Source organism: Tachypleus tridentatus, chromosome 11, assembly GCF_004210375.1.
Source record: "Tachypleus tridentatus isolate NWPU-2018 chromosome 11, ASM421037v1, whole genome shotgun sequence".
Classification (NCBI taxonomy): Eukaryota; Metazoa; Arthropoda; class Merostomata; order Xiphosura; family Limulidae; genus Tachypleus; species Tachypleus tridentatus.
The window spans coordinates 92,826,080-92,851,336 of record NC_134835.1 but is presented as its reverse complement, the minus strand read 5'-3'; the positions used below and the strand labels follow the sequence as shown (position 1 = coordinate 92,851,336).

The following is a 25,257-nucleotide window of genomic DNA, read 5'->3' as shown; positions in this document are numbered from 1 at the left end:
AGTTAATGTAAGTTCTAAATAGGGAACACCCAGTACAGTAGATGCCGCATCATACTTTCATCAACAAGACCACAAAAATATTTGTTCGTAGTATTTCTCTGAAGATGATAGCATCATACTGTTATGGAATTCTTGCTTACATGATACTGGAAAAAAACCTTTTATAATGCGAAGCACAACCCTCAACTTCGTGAAATAGGGGTCACTATTTTTCTGTTTCGCCTCCATTTCCTGTCACGGAGAACTTTATTTTTCTCCGTGATTCGTGATGACGAGAAACCCGCTTGAAGTTCGAAACGTTGTTCTCTACTTTATTTTTATAAAAGTTTTAATATCAGTCGTCTTGAGATACATTTTAATTTTTCTCCATTCTAGAGTGCAGATATGACATCATGAATACGCCTCACGTAGATCTGCCCGGCATGGACAGGTGGGTTAAGGCGTTCGACCCGTAATCTGAGGGTCGCGGGTTCGAATCGTGGTAGCACTAAATATGCTCGCCTTGGAGGCGTTATAATGTGACAATCAATCCCACTATTCGTTGGTAATAGAGTAGCCCAAGAGTTGGCGGTGTGTGGTGATGAGCTATTAGCTGTACCCACAGTGGGTAACCGAAAGTTGGATAAAACCGTAAACTTACGCTGTTCAACAGATGAAAAAAAAAAACACACACAAATACAAGGTTTCAAAAGGTTGAAATATGGGATAAGATATGGGAATATTTTTATATATTTTAAATTCTCAGATTTTAATATAAATCATCACTCTTATTGCAGATGCTCATCTTTTATATAGTTAGTGTTTTGTTTTTAACCTGAAATTTGAGCAGTATGAAGCACTGTTACAGAATTTAATATTTCTTTGACTCGTTAAACAGCTGAAGCCGTAGTACACTTTTACTGTGTTTTATATCTTAAAATTCACCTCAAAAGTTGACAGATATTTACTTTTGGTTTCAAAATATCCAAAAAATTCACAAGAGACCTATTTAAGTTTTCCTATCACGTTCAAATTTCGCTCCTCTTTATGAAATATTGGTTGAACCAATTTGTTTTAAACTTGTTTCAGTGTATAACATTCCCGCTTACTAATCCCAATAGCCATAGTCTGACCTTTCATAAGAAACCTCCTTATGTTACCACACTTGAAGAAAGAAGCATGGTATCCAACAAAACGGACTGTTAAAGGTATTCCGCTAAATGAGCAAATTAAACTTTTGAGTTTGCATGTTAATAGAATCTACATATGAGCTCATAAACTCAAGAAAGAAGTGCTATTTGATGTGATTGTACTTGGTTTAAACGCAAGGCTACACAATAGGCTATCTGCGGTCAGTCCATTGCAATGAATCGAGCACCAGATTTAGTGTTGTTAGTTTGTCAACTTACCACTGACCCACCATAAAATAAATAGAAATGTGTATAATATTATTACATTGACAACACAATAAAAACTAAAATAGATAGTCAATGATACACCACAATATATACAATAAAGCAAAAACAAGACGAGGCAACATATGTCTTTGTATAATACACAAGAGGCAACAAAACCAAAATAATGTTTAGAGTCAAAACCAGGGGAATGACTGAAGTGTTCTTTTATGTTTTTTATCTCTCTGATGGATAGAACAAAACAGGAAGAGGAGAAATAAAGAGAAGAAAGTACTTGAAGTGAGTGAAAAATAAGATATCGTAAAACAAAGAATAAACTGATGAATTATAATTAAATAAAATAAGAAGTCAGAAGAGACGAGTGAAGAAGTAGGAGAAACTTACAAGAGATAGAAGGAAAAAATCAAATAGAAATAAATGAACTGAATAAAAGGAAGAGTGTTATGACCTCGCTGGCAAATTGCCCATAATCTGAAAAGACACGATTATTACAAAGACAAAACTGCAACAATAGGAACTGGAAAACAAATGGCTTAATTGAGCAAAGTGGACAAAATAGTAAAGTGTAAAATTACGTGCATAGAGAGTAGAAGATCATCAGTTTATAAATAGCACTGTCTGTCTCATTCCTCTGACGACTTATGGTTAAATATGTCATAAGGAAGAATTAGTTTTCATATACACAATTTCGGGATGCACCAGGTAGTTGTCTTTTTTTCAGTAAAAAAAAACGATTACTATCTTTCTATATGATTTCTCCGGATATTTAATGGGCGTCTGTTGCTTTGTAAAAAGTGAGAAACCGCAAATTTGTTATAAAGTATAAGTTTATGGCAATTCCAACTTCTAGATTTTGTAAAACATAAATTACTGACCAGGTTTCATTCCAACATGTTATCTAGATCATTGTAAAGTTATTTTGTTATAATTACGTCGGAAGATAAGAATAATTGTACAGAGTATTGAGGGCGTCATATTAAAGCTATTTTGAATAAGCATAGCTACTTTCGAAATTTCTCAAATAGTTAAAAAATATACGAAATCTCATATTTTTGAATTACTGCTTCTAAAACCATTTATACCATATTCAAAGATTAATAACGAAATACCTTATGAATGTACTCAATATGTTTATGTACAAACGTTTTAATGTATTGGTAAGATATAAGAGGTCGCAATTTGTTGATATACTCTTGAATAACATGTTGAGTAAATTAGTGGAAAGACACTATATAATATTTTATTGAACTACAAATATGTGAATACGCAGTTTTTATCTGCCACTGTGTCTTAGTTTCAGTATTAAAGAATGTTCGTACCAAGATGTGTAGCTTTGGGGGAAATTCAAAACAAATCAAACTATATCTAAACACTAGTGATTCCATCTGATCATGAATATTTCAACTTGATAAAGTCGAAGTATCTTTTGCACTATGCTATGAGTAACAAAGTGTAAAAACCATGTTGTTTGAACCACCAGAACAACATGTGTTCTGAAAAACTTCAATTAAAATTGTGTTTCTCTCTTGCTGTAATAGTGTCTTTGTTATCTTTATCTTTAACATGAAAATGTTACTGCCTGTTGAAGATTTTGACATCAAAATTAAAACTTTTCTTTCGAATATTAGTGAAAATAACAGGTACACTGCATGTTCTAATAATATATTTCAGGCTAGTTATCACAGTTAGGTTTATATTCATCAGTTCTTCAAGTTGAAATCAAATACTTTGTCTCTATTCTCTTGCTGATGATTGTTGTGCTTTTTTTTGTGCGATATTTTTTATATCGAAACATTTTCCCAGTGGCTCACAAAGTAAAGGGTCACCAAATCCTTTCAGTCAGTGGTCTTCAAAATACCTGGTCATCCTAGCTTGTTTGTTTGTTTTGGAATTTCGCACAAAGCTACTCGAGGGCTATCTGTGCTAGCCGTCCCTAATTTAGCAGTGTAAGACTAGAGGGAAGACAGATAGTCATCACCACCCACCGCCAACTCTTGGGCTACTCTTTTACCAACGAATAGTGGGATTGACCGTCACATGATACGCCCCCACGGCTGGGAGGGCTAGCATGTTTGGCGCGACGCGGGCGCGAACCCGCGACCCTCGGATTACGAGTCGCACGCCTTACGCGCTTGGCCATGCCAGGCCTTTTCTACGTGTAGTTGGACCTAATTCTTCACAGTAAGTGAGAAGTTTGCGATAAATTTCCACGATAAACAAGCAGCATACAGTCCACTTGTTATAAAATAATGTATTAAACCACATCACAAACATACAAATATTCGTTAAACAGTGAATTTACAAGGTGGTATTCATTGTTATAAACAATCACCTCTTTTCGTCAAACTCCGCACACGCTGGTTCAGTAACTTTAGAACGCAATTGACAACTCTATTGTTATAATACAGTCTGCGATAATTTCACTTTATAAACCGTCTATATATAATCTGAGCATACAGTCTATATTTATTTGACTTCACCTCTCACTGACTTTGTCTCATGTGTTCAAATTATGCATTTTGTATACGTGCGTATTTGTAGTGTGACTGAGGCCAGGAACTTTTTATACACTACGAGTTATTATTATATAATAATACTCGATCAGAACAGCGAGAAAAACTTCGATAATTATCGTAACATGATGCAATAATACATCAAACAGCAAACCACAACCGCTGAGTTACATAATATAGGATTTGTACACATAAACAAACCTGCGATAAACTATCACTTATAAAAATAACCAGATTTAACACCAACACTCATGCTGTACTTAAACAGTTGTGTATATCTAACAATAAGCCCTTCATCAAGAAAAATATTGAAAATATTTTTATATTATATACAAAGACTATTTCAGTTCATGCCCAAAGGTCTACTCATAGAGTCTACATTAACATTTGTAGTCCCCTTGGTAGCTGAAATGCGAAATCTGTAGTTCTGGATATACAGTGTCCACTTCACGATTCTCACACTGTCAGTTTTCCCCTCTGTATATGTGCAAATGGCTGAGGGCCCTCTGAATGATGAACTTCTTCCTGTAGATACAGCTCTAGAATTTCCAAATGGCAAATATTATATATAATATTATATTGAACTTTTGTTCAATCACAGAGTAGTCCTCACTTTTCAACAGCTTTCTACTGACGTACATTACGGAAAACAGTCTGTATTCATACTCTTGCAGAAATGCTGCTTCAATTTTAACATTTGAGACATGAGCCTGAAGAATAAACAGTTTGTTGGTGTATGACATTCTAAGGATTGGCAAACTTACTAACTTGTTCATCTACTTCTGGATGCCATCAGCTGTGATTTTTCTCCACTTCACCTTGTTTGGTTGACTTTTCATGGTCAAATCCAACAGTGGTACAGCAACTTCAGCATAGGTGAGGATGAACTTCCCATGGTATTCCACTAATCCTGGAAAGGGTCTGACTTCCTGCTTGATCGTTGAAAGTGGTGCGTCTTTTATGTGGATTAGCTCCTCTTCTTCCACGGCTATTTGTTGATCGCCCAACAAATTCCAGCACAGAATAACAAACGTAGCAATTATATGGTCTAATGGCTAGACTTACTTTCCTCACTTGCCCGAATAGCTCTCTGAGTTTCTTTAGGTGATTTTTTCATCTGGTTGTGTGTGTCAGAATATCATCTATATAATATTCGATGTTGATGGTTTTGTGCAACATCTTCCTCATCATTCAGTTGAATGTTGCTGCTGGGTTGTCTAACCCAAATGGCATCATCTTGAACTGGTAGCATTCATAGAGTGTCACAAAGAAGTTGGCCCATTCTAGTTTCGCTCGTAGATTCAGAGTCGAACTTTGTCATGAAGTTAATCTTCCAAAAGTCTATAGTTTGAACCATCTCTCTTCTTTACGATTACTACTGGTGAACAGTACGCTAAATTCGTAGGCTCAATGATTCCAGCTTTTATCATTGCCTCTCATCACATATGGCATCTGATAGATTTTTACCTTTACTGGATTTCTGGTAGTGGCCTCGATTTTGCTTTCCACAAGGTCTGTCTTGCTTGGTCTATTTATAAAGTCAACTGCATATTGTTGCAGTAAATACTGTAGCTTTTTTTCCTGCTTGCCAGTGAGTTCTTCACTGATTTTGACGTTTTGTACATGGTAGATCTTGATTTTATCATCATCTTTCACCTTAAAGTCTATTCTATTGATCACTTTCTGCACTTCAACAAATCCTTTCCACTGCAGAGTGAGTGTTATTGTCTCTGTGTAGCAGTACCAAGAATTGCTTCTGTCTGCTTTGAGCTACATACATACTTTCTCAAGCGATTTGATAGGTCTCCTCCAGCTGGTTCCTGAAGTCTAATACATACTAATATGTGTTACTCACTTCTGATTCTTCTTCTCCTGTCTAAGTTTTTCAGTATCTGCATTGAAATTTGTAATATCCTTATATACCGTAACTCAAAGAATGAAAATCCTGCACTCACTTGTGGAACTTGTCAGTAAGCAAATATTATTCCTACAAGTACCTGTTCCATTCGTGTGATTTCTTGTTGCACATCTTCTTCAGCACGCTCTTTAACTCCTTTGACTCTCTCACAAAGTCCATTGCATTTAAAGTTGTATTGAATGATAAAGAGCTACCCATTACTCATGAGTATGCATAGCTCTTGCATCCTTTCTGAGGTAAACTAAATATCTCTGCCACTCGAGACTTCGTTTGAAAAGTTTACTCTATAGAACACTTCCAGAAAGACTTCTGCTTTTCTTTCTATTGCTATCTTTGGCAGTGCTATAGCTTTGAAGTAATGTGTTACATGGTCGGCTGTTATCAACATGTATCATTCCCTTAGTCAGATACAGGTTCTAGTGGTCCAATCATGTCCACAACTAATCTGATAAATGGTTCTTCTTTGAGAGACATATTGGTGTTCAGTAGCATCTTGGTTACCTTCTAGATACAGTCTAGATACATCACGCGACTTCCAGAATCTGGTCTCACCTCCAATGACTCTTAACCATTGGAAGTTGCTGGTTATTCTACCTTCATTGCTCCTAGGTGTCCTAACACAGTAGATTCTTGAACCAACTTCATCACTTGAATCCAGTATTCTGTTGGTACTTTGGTCTGCTTAACTTCCCCAGTGGAAATACCTTGATAGATAAGGTACAGAACTCCTTTCCAGTACTCTCTATTTTGTAAGTCCTCTTCCCTTGGTACTGTCCCAAATTTGTGCAGTGAATGATCTTTGTTCTGCACTTTCCCCAGTTCCTCTGAATCTACATACCACTGACACTTGTGGCTCATTTACTAAGTTAAACTGATTATCAATCGTGCACTGTTTAATCACTTCCTTCTTGTAGAAATTCTGACAAGTTTTCCTCAGATCTGTTTCTTCTATTATCATCATCCATGGTGCCACTCACTCTTTTTTTATTTTTTGCTAGTGCCATCTTTGTAGGTAGTTCCAGCTGCTTTATGTTGACATATCTAAGTTGATTGTTGGTGACAGACTTGCACTCACTCACAATGTGCACCATTTTACATGTATAACATCTTTTCTCCCATTTGTTTGTTGACTTCTTGTCACTTTTGGTAGCATTCACCCCTAGTTTTTTACTTTAACTGATTGTTCTGCCAATAAGCCCTCCATGGGCTTCCATATACTACTCTGCCAACTTGATCATCTTCCATATATTTTGTTGCTCTTTTCTTAGGAATAGCGACTCGTCAATAGAGCACGTGATCATGAATCGTTAATGTATTAGTAGATCTTCCAGTCTTTCAAACTACCTTCACACTTGGTCATGTCAGTCCACCTTGTGAAGTATTACTGTTGATGTGCCACAAACTGAAATATGGTTTCTCCAGTCTCAGGATTGGCTTCTCTGAACTTCGGGCAAAAACTCCCTCGGTAAGTTCATAGCATTTCAGAAAAATTACTTTTAGCTTGTCACAGTCCATGACACTTTCTGATATCATGCCAGTTACTACTGTAGGCCTTTTCCTGTGAGAAGGAGGCTGAGACAGACTGGCCAGTGGCCTTTGTACAAGTTCTGACTTCATACCTTTACAGAAAAATGTCCAAGTAATCTTTCTGTCCATCATATTTGAGCAGCTTGGGTTGGATGACCCTGACCCCATTGTCATTCTCGGGTCCTCTCTCTTTCTGTTGAATGAGCTTGGTAATCTCAGTTTGATCTCTTATTCTCTTTTCCATTCTTTTTCTCTTTTTGTGCTCTTATTCTTTCCAGTTTCCCTCTTTCTTCTTTATTGTCTTTCACTTTTTTAATTTTCTCCTCTGCCTCTCTCTTTCTTATCCTCTTCTCTCTCCAGGTCTCATTATTGTTTAACCAACTCTCGTTAATCACCATCTCTTAGCCTAACTCTCTTGACCTTCTTTAGTCACTTATTAGTCAGTTGACATGACTGTATGGCGTCGCTGTAATCTATACAGTATCTTCCCTACCACTTCAACTATCTATTTATAGGCTTAGTTTGTCCACTACTGTTTACGTCTACCACTATTTACCACTGTCGGTCCTGGCTAGCTCGCCAGTGTTAGGTTTTTACTGCATGTATGAGCCAGGTTCTTTACAGTGTCCGTTTGTGACTTATTGACAACCAGCATACAGTTCACTTGTTTTAAAGTAGCATATTAAGTCAATCTTACATACAAATGCTTGTTACATGGTTCATTACCTCAGTTGTATCCCGTAGTTTAAATAATTATTTCTTTTTCTCAAAACCACAGAGGCTGGTTCAGTTACTTTAAAAACAATTGACAAACAAATTATTCCTCTTTGCTCGAACTCTAGACCTGCCTTAAACATTAAACTAATGAAAGGTTTCACTGTAACAATGTAAATTATATATCTTACGTATGTGTAGATAATTTATAACACTTTAAATATTATCTACTGGACGATTATTCTGTCTACAGAGTTTGGTTGTTTATTTGCCTTTTTTTCATAATAATTTTATTCAAAACGGAAGAGCATCCTCTTTTTAGCAATGCAAACACTTCCTTATGTACAACTACAAACACAAGGTCGTTCGTCAGCAGTGATATATACAACGGTGGTGTAGAGTGTAGGATTAAACCTATTTGGTTATATTTATGTATTTATTAAATAACTAATCCATTGAGGACAATTATACGTCGGGTCGAAAGGTAGAAACAGTAAGTTTAGTTAATTAAGTATTTAGTAAATAGCATGTCTTTATGATGTTTATCATAGCTACTCATTACATTTAATAGCAAAGCCTTTTTTAACTAATGGCATGTATTATTATAAAATAATAAGTAATATACTGGGGTATAGCAGCTAACACTACATACAACTTACTTGAACTAAAACTTAGTAATTAGAATAGTAGAAGTAGAACTAGTTTAAAATATGGCACATTTAAGACTTCATAGAGTTAGGCTTAACCTTATATTTTTATTTCCCCCTTTTAGTTAAAATACCTACGCAACAAAAATATAGGAAAAAAATAAATTGAAAATGAACACTGAAGTAAGCCTAATTACCCAGATTTCAGTTTGAACATGATTTAGACGTTTAACAACAGATTAACTGTAACTACTGAATACTGTGGCCAATATAGGCTAATTAATAATTGTAATTTATATAACTAATTAATGAAATATAGAAAGACGTGTCGGTTTAGTTAATATTAATAAACACGTTATTTGCAAGTAGGCTACTCAATATGTAGTTATAACAGAAATGGCAATAAACTGTTATAAACGATGTAAAAGCTCAGGCTGACGTGTGATGTCACCAACTTCCAAATTCACTTTGCCACAGTCTAGAAAAATGATTAAACTATTTAAATTACACAAAGTAGTATAATGCTTCTTTTTTGTTTTGTTTTTGAATCAAGTGACCTCTTACTCTTAAGAAATTTCAATGAGTGTTAACTTTTAAATCTAAATTGCTTTAAATCTATTTGCAAAGAAACACACATGCACAATTAAATGATTTTTGCTGAATGAAGCTTCTGAAAGGTTTGTAGCTATCTTTAGATGCACACATATCTGATAATGAATAAAACTACTTTAATAAATAGGAAGTGCTAGAATTTGTTTGTTTTAGTAAAAAATGTTATGATAAAACAACAGTATACATTTTTTACATATTTTAAATGTTTTGGTATTGATGAGTTGCATGTGCATTTTTAAGGCCAAAAATACAACTTTGTGAATTTTGAGTTATATTTAAGCAGGGAATTTGTCTTTTTACCATTTGTTTTGCTTGGCACCTTTTTCATGGAAATACATCTACACACAGTAACGTACAGTAATTCTGGGCTAGGATAAAAATTAATATAAGCTTTACATTTTAATATTATTGAATCATCATGAATATAGCATCAATGGTAATCTAACAGTAAATTGTAGATTAGAAAATATCAAAGTGAAAAAGTGTATAATGATATACAAGTACACACATGCACACAAATGAAAAGCTACATGTATTAAAGGTTGAATACTTACAAAAAAAAATACACATTAATTACAGTAACATAAAATGGTTTGAATTTAAAAGCAATGATTAATTTTTTATGAAGCAGGTATAATCTCAGTGAAACTTAGTTGAATGGATGGCAACTGCCTGTTGTAGAAATGCACACATAGAAGTCAACATTTTGAAAGTCTTCCACTTTTCATCTTTAGATTGAAAGAAGACTTTAAAAACATCATCCTTCATACTTTTGGTTCTACAGTAGGCAGTTACCTTCTATTCAACTAAGTTTCTTCATAAAAACTGCCTGAATGATCTATCAAAGTTTACATATATAATCTTGTTCTATAGAACTGCAGTAATTTTATGTTTTTGCATGTTACAACACTCATAAAATTAACCAAAACATTCAGGGAAATCACTCATTTTGTATGCAAGCAATTTGGGAACTCCATATTCATTGGAATTAACTGAAATATAGTATTTATGTTTTTTTTTGTGTGTATGTGTGTGTGACTTGTACAACTTGGGACCCTGCAAGCATTACAATTCTGGATGCATTACTAATTTGGTACATAAATGGTTTAGAATAATGTTTCTAAAGATCCATTGAGATCCGTATAACAAGATTTAAGGATGACAGGAGTTCTGTAAAAGGAGAATTTCATATCTACTTTTTATTGTTGGCAGTGACTTTATATTTACATGTATAACACTTTTTACTCTATATGATTGTTTTATGCTGGGATTGGAATATTTATTTTGTCAATATAAAGTATTATTGGCAAGAGTTAAAATGGCTGTTGTTTCCAACAAGTAATTGCGACTTCCCTTTTATATACTCTTCAAAAAGAGAAACTCAAAAGGCAAAATATGAGACAAATTGTTAACAAGTTTATTATGGGTAGTTCTGTATGACATGTGTGAAACTTTGCACATTCACTGCTGAACATCCAAAGTCTGCAAAGGCGAAGTTCACGCTCACTAGGTGAAGTTTAACGTCACTCAACGTCAATAACGAGTATGCCCCCGTGAGCATCAATAACTGCTTGGCATCTCCTGCCCATGGAAGCGATGAGATGACGAATCACATCCTGTGGAATGGCTGTCCACTCAGCCTGCAAAGCTGCTGCAAGCTGAGTTAGAGTCTGCGGTTGAGGTTGTCGCCGTCGCAGACGTCGGTCCAACTCGTCCCAAAGATGTTTGATGGGGTTTAAATCTGGTGATCTGGAGAGCCAGGGAAGAACGTTGATGTTGTGGTGCCTCAAGAAGACAGTGGTGAGTCGGGCTGTGTGAGGACGGGCGTTGTCATGTTGAAAAACGTCGTTGACATTCATCATGATGGGTTGCACATGGGGCCTAAGAATCTCGTCGACGGTTGCATATGGTCTGATTGGAAATCCTACGCAGCCCTGGTATGGTTGAGGCAGTAGACATTGCAGTGGTGCAGTCCCGAAGGTGACGTAACCAGATGTTGCGATCTTGTGAGGGCGTGGTTACACGAGGTCTGCCAGATCATGGATGGTCACGAGTTGATCCATGTTGTTGGTAACGATTCCATAGCCTTGTGATGGTGCTTGGGTGGACATTCACAGCTCTGGCAACATCTGATCGCGACCAATGGCGTTGTTGAGTTGTGCTTCAGTCAGTCTTGGCGTAACTGTATTGCGTGTCGGTGGCTTAACACTGAGCTATGGAAACCGAGAACCCGTCACTTTTATGGGGATTTTGCACATGTTGCACTTGCAGAACATGCAGATCTCTTAAACAAATTTATTGGACATGCATGCGTTTTGGCGAAAAATCCGATGTTTTCCTCCGTTTTCAAAGTGCACAACTTTTATTGTCATTTTGGTTTGACAATCAATGCCTTAACACGTGTAACATCACATACTCTGAGCTTGTAACGTTATTACATATATTTCTCTTTAAAATAACAAAATTATCCCTTTTGCATTTCTTGTTTTGAAGAATTTTTCTTCTTGCCCTTTTTCTGGTTACAGTTTCAAAAGAGGAAAGTGTTCTGAATATTGGACTAACATGTAGTTGTTTACATTTCCTTGAATTTGTTGATTAGATCACCTGTGTTAATTTTTTCTTTATATACATGTTTTGAATCAACTCCTTACCCTGAACCAAACTCAGCCAACATTCACCTGAAAATCCAAGTTATCCATTGGATGGTGATATTGCCCAATAGCATTTATTTTTGCTTGCCTGAAAACTAATCCAAACTGTGTTATTATCCACCTTTTATAAATAGACTGGAACTTTTATGAGGTATTGTGATAATTATTAGGACAATGGGAAAATACTTCCAACAGAACAAACAAAAAGTTATGGGTTTAAAGAGTTAAATCATATTTTCTAAAAATCTGGAATACTTGTCTATCACATATGTAGACAGGTTAATTGTTTTCAGAGACTTTATTTGTGCTTTGTATGCTATAGTAAATTGTATTATTTTTAGTTTTGAAATCAGTATAGATATGAATTTATCTACAATGGGTAATAATTTATTTATTTTTAATAAGAAAAAAAAGTGGAACTGTATTTTAGTTTGGGCAGGTACAGATTTCATGCCCACTACCATGAAGCTAGTACATTGAAAAATATTTACACATTATCATCGTTTCCAAGCATGTTTATTGCACTCTTCAGTTCTGTTCTTACTGCCCGTTATTCTTGCTAGTGGAAAAAGGAAAGATTTTTTTAAAACCCATCTGAAGTCAACCAAGACATCAAATTATTTTTTAGAATGCTAAAATTTTGATCAATCATAAAACTGCATAAAAACTGAATTTGAAGTAAACAGTGTGCAATTAATCTTCAAGAAAAACAAGAACTGTAAAAGTAAAATGTTCCATGGAAATATTATTCATCTGTTAACTATTATTGAAATATTTCTTCAGGCTATTAAAAATAAATATTGATAACATTTATTTGATTTTTAATCCAATGTTTGTTGTAAGATTGTGAAGGAAGGGACAGATTGAAAATTTGCCTAGAGTAGCAAAGTAGCTAGCTTCAGTAGAAGTGAGTAATTACTGATATTTTTTAATTGATTATTTGAATATTTTATTAATTGATTACAATTTATCAATGTATTAGTACATTGTTCCTCCCACCACTGTACTTGGCTGTAAACAAATAAAAAAAAAAAAAGTTGATTGTAGGTTCTTGTGGACAGTTTGCTTTCCTTTTTATCCGCAGTTCGACAACAACAAAAAAGGTAATGGGTACTGCAACCCATTTGTCTTCCCCCCAATCAGCAGGTAAACATTAATAACATTGACAGATGTAAGAAAGATTTAGCAACCAAATTTGATGGAAATATTTTGATAACTTGAATAGTTGGAACAATCAATAGTAGATATAATTGGAAACTGAAATTTTATTATTTTTCTAACCCCTCGGTGTAGATTCCTGTACGTGGTGAGGGGACCTCCCAGGGAAGGTTCTGTTCTGTCTGGTTACCTTCTCTGAGATCTAAACATCCACCCACGTGTTTGCCGTGCATGGCGACCCGTGAAGGGGAGGAGAGGATCCTGGTGGTTGAGGGGTCCAACCCTAACACACCACTTTGGCCTCGAATTCCTGTAGACGGGCGGCCTTTGTGTGGCCCCCCTTGGGTCAATCGGCTGGTCCAGTTGGGCTAGAGTCAACCAAGTACCAGTGTTGGAAGTTCTCAACTGGTGTTGTGGACATTATGCCTGATGCTGGTGTTTGGGTATAGTGCTCACGAAACCCTGGCGTTGCTGCATTCTCCTTGCATGACTTTGTAGTGCATCCCCTTGTAGGGCTCCATGGTGGGTGGGGTCAGTGGGTACCGAAATTTTTTCCTTTTCCTATGGATCCTCCAAAAAATTTAAATAAAATTGTAAAAAACAGTCAATGGATAGCGACCACGTCTTGAATACTCAGAACAGCAATCTTCAACATCAGTAACACGCATTACCTCATTTTCTTATATTACATTCTCTTTTGGAAAACCTTTAGGGCAAATGTCCCCTTTTTTTATTCAAAAGGGACTAGAGGGACTTGCTGGCTCTCCAAAGTCAGTAAAGAAACTTCGATCTAGTGACATATTGGTTGAAACATCCACATCCCAACACAGTGAACTCCTCTTGAATTCAAAGGCAATTGGGGATATACCTATTGAGGTTACACCCCATGCTACCTTGAATTCTTCACGAGGAGTTATTGTTGAAAGGGATTTGAAGAACGTTCCCGAGTCAGAGATTCTCGCTGGTCTCTCCATTCAAGGAGTTTCTGCAGTGATGTGCATCTCCACTCGCAAAGATGGAGTTACACTGCCAACAACTACCCTTGTTTTAACATTTACTTCACCACGTGCACCTGCCACCATCAAGGCAGGTTATCTCATTTGCAGGGTTAGGCCATACATACCAAACCCTCTTCGATGTTTCCAATGTCAGAGATTCGGCCACTCAAAGACATCTTGTCGTGGTTCCCTGACATGTGCTCGTTGTGGAGGCAAGGACCACGATGCCTATGACTGTGACATGAACCCACATTGCGTAAACTGCAATAGTTCTCACCCCTCTTACTTTCATTCTTGCCCAAAGTGGTTGGAGGAAAAAGAGGTGCAGCGTTTGAAAATGACACATAACATTAGTTATCCTTAGGCTCGGAAATTGCTGTCCACAACTCCATCTTGGACATATGCTGCTGCACTTCATTTCACAACTACAGTTGGAGTGCAGACAGATCTCTCTGTGCCTCCAAGAGAATCATTTTCAAAACAAATGAAAAGCCTTTTGACCTCCGTGGTTAAAAAAGGTTGATGAATCAACTTTCACACCCATCTCTGTTCCTCCCATACCTTCCAACAAACCTCAAGATCCATGTCCTTCAGTTTCAAATACAGGCATTTCTTCTGATACATCTTTTTCTCCCACCACAAGAGACAAAACAATTATTTGTTCTCGTCCTCAGTCACTGGATTCCCCTTCCAATAAGAAAAACCTGCCCACCCGACCCAGAGCAGGATCCATGGAGGTTGATAGACCTCCTCCGACTAAAGACAGTAAAGAAAAAAGACGTGGTCGTAAACCGAAGGGCTCTCCAGCCACTTCACCTACCCGTTCTTAAAAATGGCCACCTTGATACAATGAAACTGTCGAGGTTTACGTTCTAATCTGGATGATATCAAAACGCTGATTGCTTCTTACCATCCTGTTTGTCTTTCTTTACAAGAAACATTTCTCAAAACTGCTGATACTGTCTCCATTCGGCAGTTTTCTCTGTACAGAAATGACAGGTTGTGTGATGGTCGAGTACATGGAGGGGTGGCACTGTTGGTTGATCAACACGTGCCCACCCTGTCTTTGTCACTCAACACACCCTTGGAGGCTGTAGCCATCCGTGTTTCCTTGGGTCATACCATCACTGTTTGTTCTCTGTACCTGTCCCCCTGGAGAGACATATGATCAATCGGATCTTGATGCTCTTGTTGAACAGTTGCCATCTCCATTTCTAATCCTAGGGGATTTTAATGGATATCATCCCCTCTGGGGAAGTGCTATTATTGATGGGAGGGGCTGATCTGTAGAGCGGATGCTCTCTGATCACAATCTTTCTCTTTTCAATACTGGTTCTTCCACTTACTTTCATGCACCTAGTCAGTCCTTTACCGCTATTGATCTTTCAGTTTGCTCCCCTTCATTATTCTCCCATTCATCACTAGGCAGTGATCATTTTCCGATCCTTTTGAGAGAGACTGGCCGTGGTCGATGCCACCCTACCCGCGTGCCCCGGTGGAAGCTGGATCAGGCAGACTGGTCCACTTTCACTGCTCTCGCAGAACTTGATCCTGCCATCGTAAATCAGCCATCAATAGACGACTGTGTAGCAGCGGTAACTGACTGTATTACACATGCAGCTGTTCAGTGTATTCCTAAAACCTCGACACGTTTTCCACGATATCCTTGTCCGTGGTGGAATCCTGCTTGCCACTTAACACGGAAGGCTCAAAAGCAGGCCTGGGATACTTTTCGTAGATATCCCACACTTTCAAACTGGGTTGCTTTCCAACGGGCCCGTGCACATGCTAGGTGGGTAAGACGTCAAAGCCAGAAGGAATCTTGGATTAAGTTCACAACCAGCATATCTTCTACCACCAGTTCCAAGATCATATGGGACAGGATTCGAAAGGTTAATGGGCACTACAATTCTGTCTTCATTTCGATCTTACTCTCTGATGGTCAGGAGGTAACTGATGTTCGGAACATCGCTAACACTCTAGGTGAAAGCTTTTGCCGGGTATCTAGCACTTCTGCTTGTTCCTCCACCTTCCTGGCCATCAAGACTCGGGCAGAGCGATCACCTCTTTCCTTTCGAACTGACTGTTTTTTTGACTATAATTGTCCCTTTACCCTGGTGGAACTAAAAATGGCCCTTCATCGGTCTGCCAGTACGTCTGTTGGACCTGATGATATTCATTATGACATGCTGCACCATCTATCTCCTGCTTCTCTTGATGTCCTTCTGATTGTTTTCAACCGGATCTGGCAGGAGAATGTTTTTCCTGATGCCTGGTGCCAGGCTATTATTTTACCTTTCTCTAAGCCAGGGAAAGATCCCAAGATTCCTTCAAACTACCGTCCAATTGCTTTGACGAGCTGTCTCTGTAAGACATTAGAAAGGATGGTTAATGCTCGTCTTGTTTGGTTCCTTGAATCAAACAACCTCCTCTCGCCCACCCAGTGTGGGTTCCGTCGACAGCACTCCACCACAGACCACCTAATTCGTCTTGAAACATCTATCAGAGAAGCCTTTCTCAACCGCCAACATCTTGTATCAATATTCTTTGACATAGAGAAGGCTTACGACACAACATGGAGGTATGGCGTTTTGTGAGACCTCCATACATATGGGTTACATGGCCATCTACCCATGTTTATTAAAAAATTTTTAATGGACAGTAGATTCCAAGTTCGTGTGGGTTCGACACTTTCCCGTTCTTTTGTACAGGAACTTGGAGTCCCTCAAGGCTGTGTATTGAGTGTTACACTCTTCAGTATAAAGATAAATACCATCACTGAACAACTCCCTCTCACTGTTGCGAATGGACTGTATGTCGACGACTTTCACATCTCATGTCAGTTGTCAAACATGAGATATATTGAGCGGCAACTACAAACTGCCCTCAATTGTGTACGGAAGTGGACTCTGGCGAACGGCTTTAATTTCTCTCTCTCAAAACTGTATGCATGCACTTTTGCCGTCGGCGGGGTATTCACCCTGATCCTGAACTTCATATCGGTGAAGTTTTGCTGCCAGTGGTCCCGGAGACCAAGTTCTTGGGGCTTATCTTTGATCGTAAACTGACCTTTATACCACACTTAAAGCAGCTTCGGGTCAAATGCTTAAGAGCACTGAACATCCGTCATGTTCTCTCTTCTACCAGTTGGGGGGCAGATCGCTGTTCAATGTTAAAGGTATATCGTGCTCTTATTAGATCGAAACTCGATTATGGATCAATGGTCTATGGCTCTGCCAGACCCTCGGCCTTAAAGATGCTGGACCTCATTCATCACCAAGGACTTTGGCTCTGCACTGGGGCTTTCCGTACCTCTCCAGTTCAAAGTATATACATTGAATCTCATTAACCTTCTCTACACCTTCGCCGTTTGCAACTATCTTTACAATATACTTCGAAACTTCATTCCTTACCAAAGCATTCCACCTGGAAATGTGTTTTCCTTTCTTGGTGGGCAGTACTTTTTCAGAACAGACGATCTGTCATTGCTCTGTTTGGCATTCGCATCTGGGCGCAATTGGATGAATTGGGTCTGTCCTTGGATAACATTGCAGATTACACAGGTCGGCCCATCCCACCATGGCTTATTACAGCCCCCAAATGTGACCTTTCTTTCAGTCACCTAAAAGGCAGATACTCCAGATTGGAAGTACCGTCTTTTATTCAATGAATATCTTTCAAACAATCATTCAGTTCCCATTTATACAGATGGTTCTAAATCAGGTAATTCAGTGGGCTCTGCTATGGTTTGCTATGGGTTAGTAGTTGCGCGCAGAATCCCTTCTACAGCTTCTGTGTTCACTGCTGAACTGTATGCCACATCTCTTGCCCTGGATCATATTGCAGCTGAACAGTACTCCAACTGCACTATTTATACTGATTCGCTTAGTTCTATACTTGCCTTGGAATCGCTACACGTTAGCTCACATCCTATTCTCGCTGATATTTGAAACCGACTGGCCCATTTCTCATTAGCAGCTACTTCAATCCAGTTTTTCTGGATACCAGGCCATGTTGGTATTCGCGGGAACGAGCTTGCAGACATGGCAGCTAAATATGTCTGCTTCAGCACCATCACTCCTATGCCTATTCCGTACATGGACTATGGTGTTGTCTTCAAGGCTCGGCTCCGTGCCAGCTGGCAGTCCACTTGGAGTGAGCAATGCGACAACAAACTTTTTCAAATCAAACCCAAAATTGGACTTTGGCCATCTAGCTTCCGTAAAGTTCGGAAGGAGGAAGTTGTTCTCACTAGGCTATGCATTGGGCACAGTTTTTTAACTCATCATTTTCTTTTATCTGGAACTGATGCACCAATGTGTAGTTTGTGTAACACTCAAATCACTATCAGCCACGTTTTACTTTCTTGCCATCGTTACAATTCTCAATGACGGGAATATTTTAAACATATTTTTTCCCAGGGTCAGTCTGTAACATTAGACAGAATTATTGGTGATGGTGACTCTGTCCACCTTGATAATGTTTTTAATTTTTTAATGGCCATTAATCTTTTTAATCTCATTTAGGTGTTGCATATTTATTCATTACACCTTTTTAATTGTGGTTCCTTTTTTACAGTTTTAATCTCTCTCATTCAATTTGACATTGGACAATGGCCAGAACATTAAATAACTTGACACCAGGACTGGAAAGGCCAACTTCAGGTGACTAACGCTACTGTTTGAACTATCCGTTTGAACTACTCGTTACTCATCCTGGCGAGTTGTTATTATAGTTTTGCTGCATATCATTTCATACTTTTACTACTTTACTTTTTAGTACTGGCCATATTGACTCATAACCCGGAACCAGGACTGGAAAGACCAACTTCAGGTGACTGACGGTGGTTTTTATACTTACCTGTTAATCTTCCTGGTGGGTTATGATCTACAGGTAGATTTTGCTACAGGTAGTCCTTTACAACTTTGTTGACTGGATGTCAATATTGGTTTTTATGCCATTTTCTGTTTTAATTGCCGTTTTGCTTTTATCTTCAATTACTTTTAAAAATTTTACTCCATTTACTTGACTTTTACCTTTTTACTGGACATTTGGCTACTCATTATTACGATTTTGCGGAGTGTCTTTTAAAACTTTTATTCTTTTACATTTTGATAATAGCTGCTATGACACATAACCTGGAACCAGGACTGGAAAGGCCAACGTCAGGTGATTGACGGTGGTTCTTAAACTTACCTGTTAGTCTTCCTGGCAGGTTATGATCATTACCATTTTGCTAGAGTAAATATTTTACAACTTTGAAGACTGGATATCACCATTGGTTTTTACACCATTTTCTGTTTTAATTGCTGTTTTGTTTTTACCTTCATTTACTTTTACAAATTTTACTCCATTTACTTGACTTTTATCTTTTTACTGGACATTTGGCTACTCATTTTGCTATGTATCTTTTAAAACTTCTATTCTTTTACATTTTGATACTGGTTGCTATGACACATAACCCGGAACCAGGACTGGAAAGACCAACTTCAGGTGACTGACGGTGGTTCTTGAACTTACCTGTTAGTCTTCCTGGCGGGTTATGATCATTACCTTTTTGCTAGAGTAAATACCTTACAACTTCTTATACTCTGCCTTCTATCTTAACATTGTAGACTAGGTGTCAACATTGGTTTTATACTTTTTTGTTTTACCTTCATTTCCATTTATGTCTATTACTACATTTATTTATTTATTTTTATTTTATATTTATTTTACATTTTTACCGAATGTCTGGCGCAGATAGCCTCGCTGCTTTGTGCCATAAAACACTAAATCAATCAATCAATTTTTCTAACAATCAGTCATGGGCCAGTGGTTAAGGCACTCGATTTGTAATCCAAGGGTCACGAGTTCAAATTCCCTCAGCTGTGGGGGCATTATAATGTGATGGTCAATCCCACTATTTCTTGGTAGAAGAGTACCCAAGAGTTGATGGTGGGTGGTGATGATTGGCTGCCTTCCCTCTACTCTTACACTGCTGAATTAGGGACGTTTAGCACAGATAGGCCTTGTGTAGCTTTTTGCAAATTTCAAAAACAAACAATTTAATCATAATACTGATTAATGATTTGGTTTTTATGGCACTAATTAGTATAATCACTTCTCAAAGGTAATCATTTATGTCAATTAATTGATGAAATTCTACAAATCTTTTTCATGAGACATAATGCTACTGTAGAAATTATAAATATTGTTGTGAATTTGACATTTATCTGTATTATATATTTTTTTTTGTTACAGATTACATTATGTCGATGATAGCAGATCTGAAGTCTCTCATAGAAAATGAGGTGCCAGAAGGATTGCAAAGTCTTCAAGACAGTCATATTAATTTAGAAAAAGTTGCACATTATTGTGAAGACAACTATTTTCATGTAAGTTTTGATTAGGTTAAGGTAAGCCTTTCAAATATTAAACCTATATTGTATGTGTATATACATTTTAAAAATTTGATGTAAGACACAGATTGAAAGTTTTATAGTTTTTTGTTTGTTTTTCTTACGTATTTCTTGATTGGAATATGTGTGTGTATATATTTAACAGCAATTCATGGAAAAATTCAATTTTATTTTTTACAGTCTTTGACAGACTTGAAAATTGATTTATTATGTTATTTTATTTGAGTATATCATATTTATGTCACCTGTAGATTAGTATAAGATTCAGAAAATTTTGAATCTTCCTTTTGGTCATGGAAATATTGCCCTCCAAACATGGACATCTGCAAAGGTGATCACTTTTTCAGAGCAATATCCATGACATAAAGGTGCTAGATAAGAGAGGTAAAAGATGATTAGAGTATATTTAAGTGTAACAAAACATTGTTATTTTAAGTTCAAAACACGTAAAATATTTTTACTAATGTTAGTGAAAAATAAAACTGATTGGGGTGTTAACTACAGGAGTCTCGTAATGGAGTAAGGGTATATTGATGAAGTAGAGAAAAAAAAAGCATTCATTAGGTCTCCATGGTAGGAAGTTTACCAATCATCTTGTGAATGCTACAAAGCAATGAAACATTTGATCAAAGTTCTGCTTGATGAAGAATGGTTCATAAATGTAGGTGGGGTAGTTTTTCTCAAGTGACTTCTTTTGAAATGCCCAAGTTTCCAAAAATAACTTTGCCTTGCCTTAATGTTTAACTATGAGTTTTACCAAACTGGCAATGTTTAACAGGTTGTCCATATTGTTCATACTTTATTATCCATATTTTATATCTGTTCCTTATGTCCCTTATAGACCGTAGGCCTTAATATATGTACATATAAACAAAGATTGGTGACCAAATTCATAGTTGTTATTTTTCATGCTTGTATATATTTTTCTAGGCAGTGTTTACAGTGCGGCAACTTGGCAACAGCGCTTTTGATTATAAATCTAAAAGTTGGTTTATATTTGGAAAACTTTCTTTAAAACCATTCAAAAATACTTGATTGACAACAAAAACCAAAGTTCTGCACAAACAATAAATGATATCTACAGTAAATATTACATTATATTTTTTGTGTGTTTGCTACTCTTAATTATGACTGAATGATAACTGTTGCTCAGAAATACAGACTGATACAGTGAAAAAAATGGGCTTTATTGGTATTTCAATATGTATAATATATATAGGAAACTGTTATCAGACACAAATATCCATTTATTTTTTTCATTAGAAGAGATGCATTTAATTTCGAGAGAAACTGAAATTAATGAAATTATATTTCTCAAACAGTAAATCATATGAAATTTCATTCTACTTCAGAAGTTATAAAGAGTTATGTATTATTATGTGTTTGTTTTGGTTATTTCAGACTGATAACAAACGTCAAGCACTGGAGGAAACAAAGAATTTTACAACTCAGTCTTTGGCTAGTGTAGCTTACCAGATTAATACTCTAGCCTATAATCTACTTCATATGCTAGACATGCAAACATCACAATTGGCTGAAATGGAGTCTCAGATTAACCATATTTCACAGGTAAGAGGATTGTATAGAATGTTTTTTAGACTTTAGAATAGATGAATTTTATAAGTGAAGGTGTTTACCTTTAGAAAAACTTGCTTAAGTGTTAATAGAAAATATGAGTGACTGAGGGCTCAGTATTAGCAGATATGTCTACTGGAAACCAATTTTTAAGATAACTGAGTAAGGTTAATATCATGAATAAGTGTTTTTACCTTTATTTAACTGTTATTTGTATGTACATGCTTGGAATGTACATGCTATTATAACCAATAACAAAGGTGCCACTGGTAGAGATTTCTGTGTGTGATAAATAAATAAGTGGGAAATTAGAGTATTATTTCAAGTTTTTAATATCAATGTCTGTAGAAAGAAAAAGGTTGATTTTTGGGTTTGAAAGAAAATGATATTGAGTAGGTCTTCACATGCTGTGATTTTAAGTGTTTAACATTGAAAAAAAACAAACTTGTATGCTATAAAATGACGTCAGAAAAGTCTTGCTTATTTTTCTAGTGCATTTTTTCACTCTAAGATTTATCTTGAGGTTGTAGTCACTGTCCCATTTATTAGTAAAAATTATTCATAAAATTGTCGACTAATGAAACATAATTAAACTCAGTAATGCAAAAAATTAGAAGTGTTTATAGGTTACAATGTATTCAATCATGGTATGCTTAGTAATGCTTGTTAATTTGGTTTTCTTTTTAACTTGCTGTAAGAATTCTAAAATGAAATTTTTAGATAGGATGCCATCTTTAGTGGGTATGTCTAAGAGTTAAATAACCAGTGAAAATTTTTATTTTCTTTAAAATAAGTACTCTTTTTGTGAAGTGCTCACTCTTATATCCACCTATTTGATTATATTTGTAAAATAAATTTTAGAAAAATCTGAATATTTGTAACATAACATAATAAAATTGATGCATTTGTCACGTATGTTTTCTGTTACTGTTTTTGTTCCATTGATTTTATTTTTGAAAAACTTGTAAAGTTATTTTTATGTTAAATTTTACTCAAGATTTCATCTGTATTTATATGAACTATTGGCAAATTATGATTGATAACTACTTAACTCTAGCTATAGATGTTGGTACAGATAGAATTTTAATTTGTATTTACATCCTCAGTCACCAAAAGAATGCAGGATTTAGAACACAGTTCAACAGATTTGTGTATTTCCAAGTAACTGTGAAAAGGTTCACTGTTTTACTGTTGCACAAGTCTATTAACTGACAAATTAAAATATTGCAGTCAAACAAATTTCATTTATCCATTGGAGTTTCAGAAATAAACTATTTTTAGAAATATCTGCTTATGCTTACTAATTTTAATAAATTTTATGATTTATTCATGGTAGTGGTTTGATTGTTTTGCTAGCTTTCAGCAGTTAACCCTGTAACATTAAATACTTGTATGGTTTCTTCATTCTGATTTTATCTAAATTTTATGTACTATCAATACATAGACTTTATATTTAGTATTTATTTAAATAAAGTATGTTGTAGTAACACTTCATGACATCTCTACAGTTTACAAATGTTTTATGTGTCTTGTAAATCAAAGGAATAATTGTTCTTCAATTCATTAGTCACTTTGATGTCACTGTATGTCTGATTTTTTTGTTTTTAATAACCAGCCATCACTTGCAAAACACCTCATAAATAATTTATCTTGTTTTTTCAACAGAACTTTAAGTTGCTGAATGTCTAGGTATTTTGCTTGTTTTATTTTTGCAAGAATACATAATTCTCACCAGTAAATGAAGCTTTCAGATATCATGACTACCTATCAACAAGACAGAATGATAGATAAATACTGAATAATAGTCTTCAGGAAATATTAATACATCATTATGATTGTTTTTACAGCAGACTGAGGGACTGTAACTTGATGTTATTTAATTATTCTTATTAAATGTTGCTTAAGTAACATTATAATGCAAGAGGTCCTGGAGCACAATATTTAATATAATTACAAAGACCAAATAATTAGGTTAATGATGACTTTGCAACTCTCAGTAATGCAAGCTAAGATTCACTGGTCTTTATATTAAAAATGGTTGCATTTTCAGTGTGCGATCACGTTCCCCAAAAATGTTTCAAGAATACCAAGTTTCATTCACTTGTGAATTACATAATTTTTGGAACTTTTTATAGAAAGTTTTAAATAGTTGAAAACTTTGATGCACTCTTGTTATATATATAGGTGTGTGTGTGTGTGTGTGTGTGTGTTATTCCACAGCATTGTAAGTTCATGAAATAATTATCATTATTATTATTACTACCTGAACAATATCCTATAATTTTTATAAATACATTAGAGAAATAAGATATGTAAGTGCCAAAATTATAGGGAGTGTTTTTGTGGAATGTATAAAGATGTCTTTGCAACACACACACACACACACACACACACACACACACACACACACATATATATATATATATATATATATATTGCAGACGGTAATGATTCATAAGGAAAAAGTTGCACGTCGAGAGATTGGAATCTTGACTACTAACAAAAGTACAACTCGCCAACATAAAATTCTAGCTCCTGCTAATCCAGAGCGCCCAATTAAATATACTCGTAAACCAATAGACTTCACTGTCTTGGATGATGTAGGCCATGGGGTACGAACTACTTCAAGCAACCCACGTTTAAAGCGAGCTGCATCACAAGTTGTACCAGGACATATAAATCCTAGTAGTGCAGGACCTGCCCCAACTACTAAACCCCCAACACCACCTCAACCAGTACGAGCTACAGGTGGAAGTGGGGGAAGTCTTTCTCGTGGAAATCGTGAATATCGAACACCAGCTCCACCTATAGCTCCACCACAAGTTCCCAGCAATTATGCACCAAATTTTCCTATTGGCCATCCAAGAGCACAGGAAACAAGAAGAGGTAGCGGTTATTCCACCCTTCCTGCAGTAGGCAACCAACCTCAGTCCTTACCTAACATTTCTGCACAACAACCTCAAGTGGGTATGGTTCATCCAATGTCACACCTTCAGCAGAACCTGGGCTCCATGGATCCTTCCTCTCCTACTCCTCCACCTCCACCCATGCCAGATGTATCAATGACATTATCAACTGACAGTCTTCCTGGTAAGTTTGAAATTTTACAAATTACTAGAAAATAAGTATTGTATATTTGATATGATGTA

The 25,257-nt window shown here is 36.3% G+C and overlaps 1 protein-coding gene across 3 annotated transcripts in view; it reads left to right on the top strand.

The window, feature by feature from the left end:
• The first annotated feature begins 8,398 nt into the window (after positions 1-8,398).
• The window catches only part of LOC143232772 (abl interactor 1-like), a 32,743-nt gene continuing 15,884 nt past the window's right edge, over positions 8,399-25,257 (top strand). For 2 of the 3 annotated variants that reach the window (XM_076468614.1, XM_076468612.1), the window contains exons 1-4: positions 8,399-8,559; positions 20,376-20,509; positions 21,935-22,102; positions 24,550-25,198. In XM_076468614.1, the coding sequence (XP_076324729.1) occupies positions 20,384-20,509; positions 21,935-22,102; positions 24,550-25,198 (943 nt within the window). In that variant the 5' untranslated portion in view covers positions 8,399-8,559; positions 20,376-20,383. The remainder of the gene's footprint in view (positions 8,560-20,375; positions 20,510-21,934; positions 22,103-24,549; positions 25,199-25,257) is intronic. The other variant, XM_076468613.1, reaches the window with a different exon arrangement.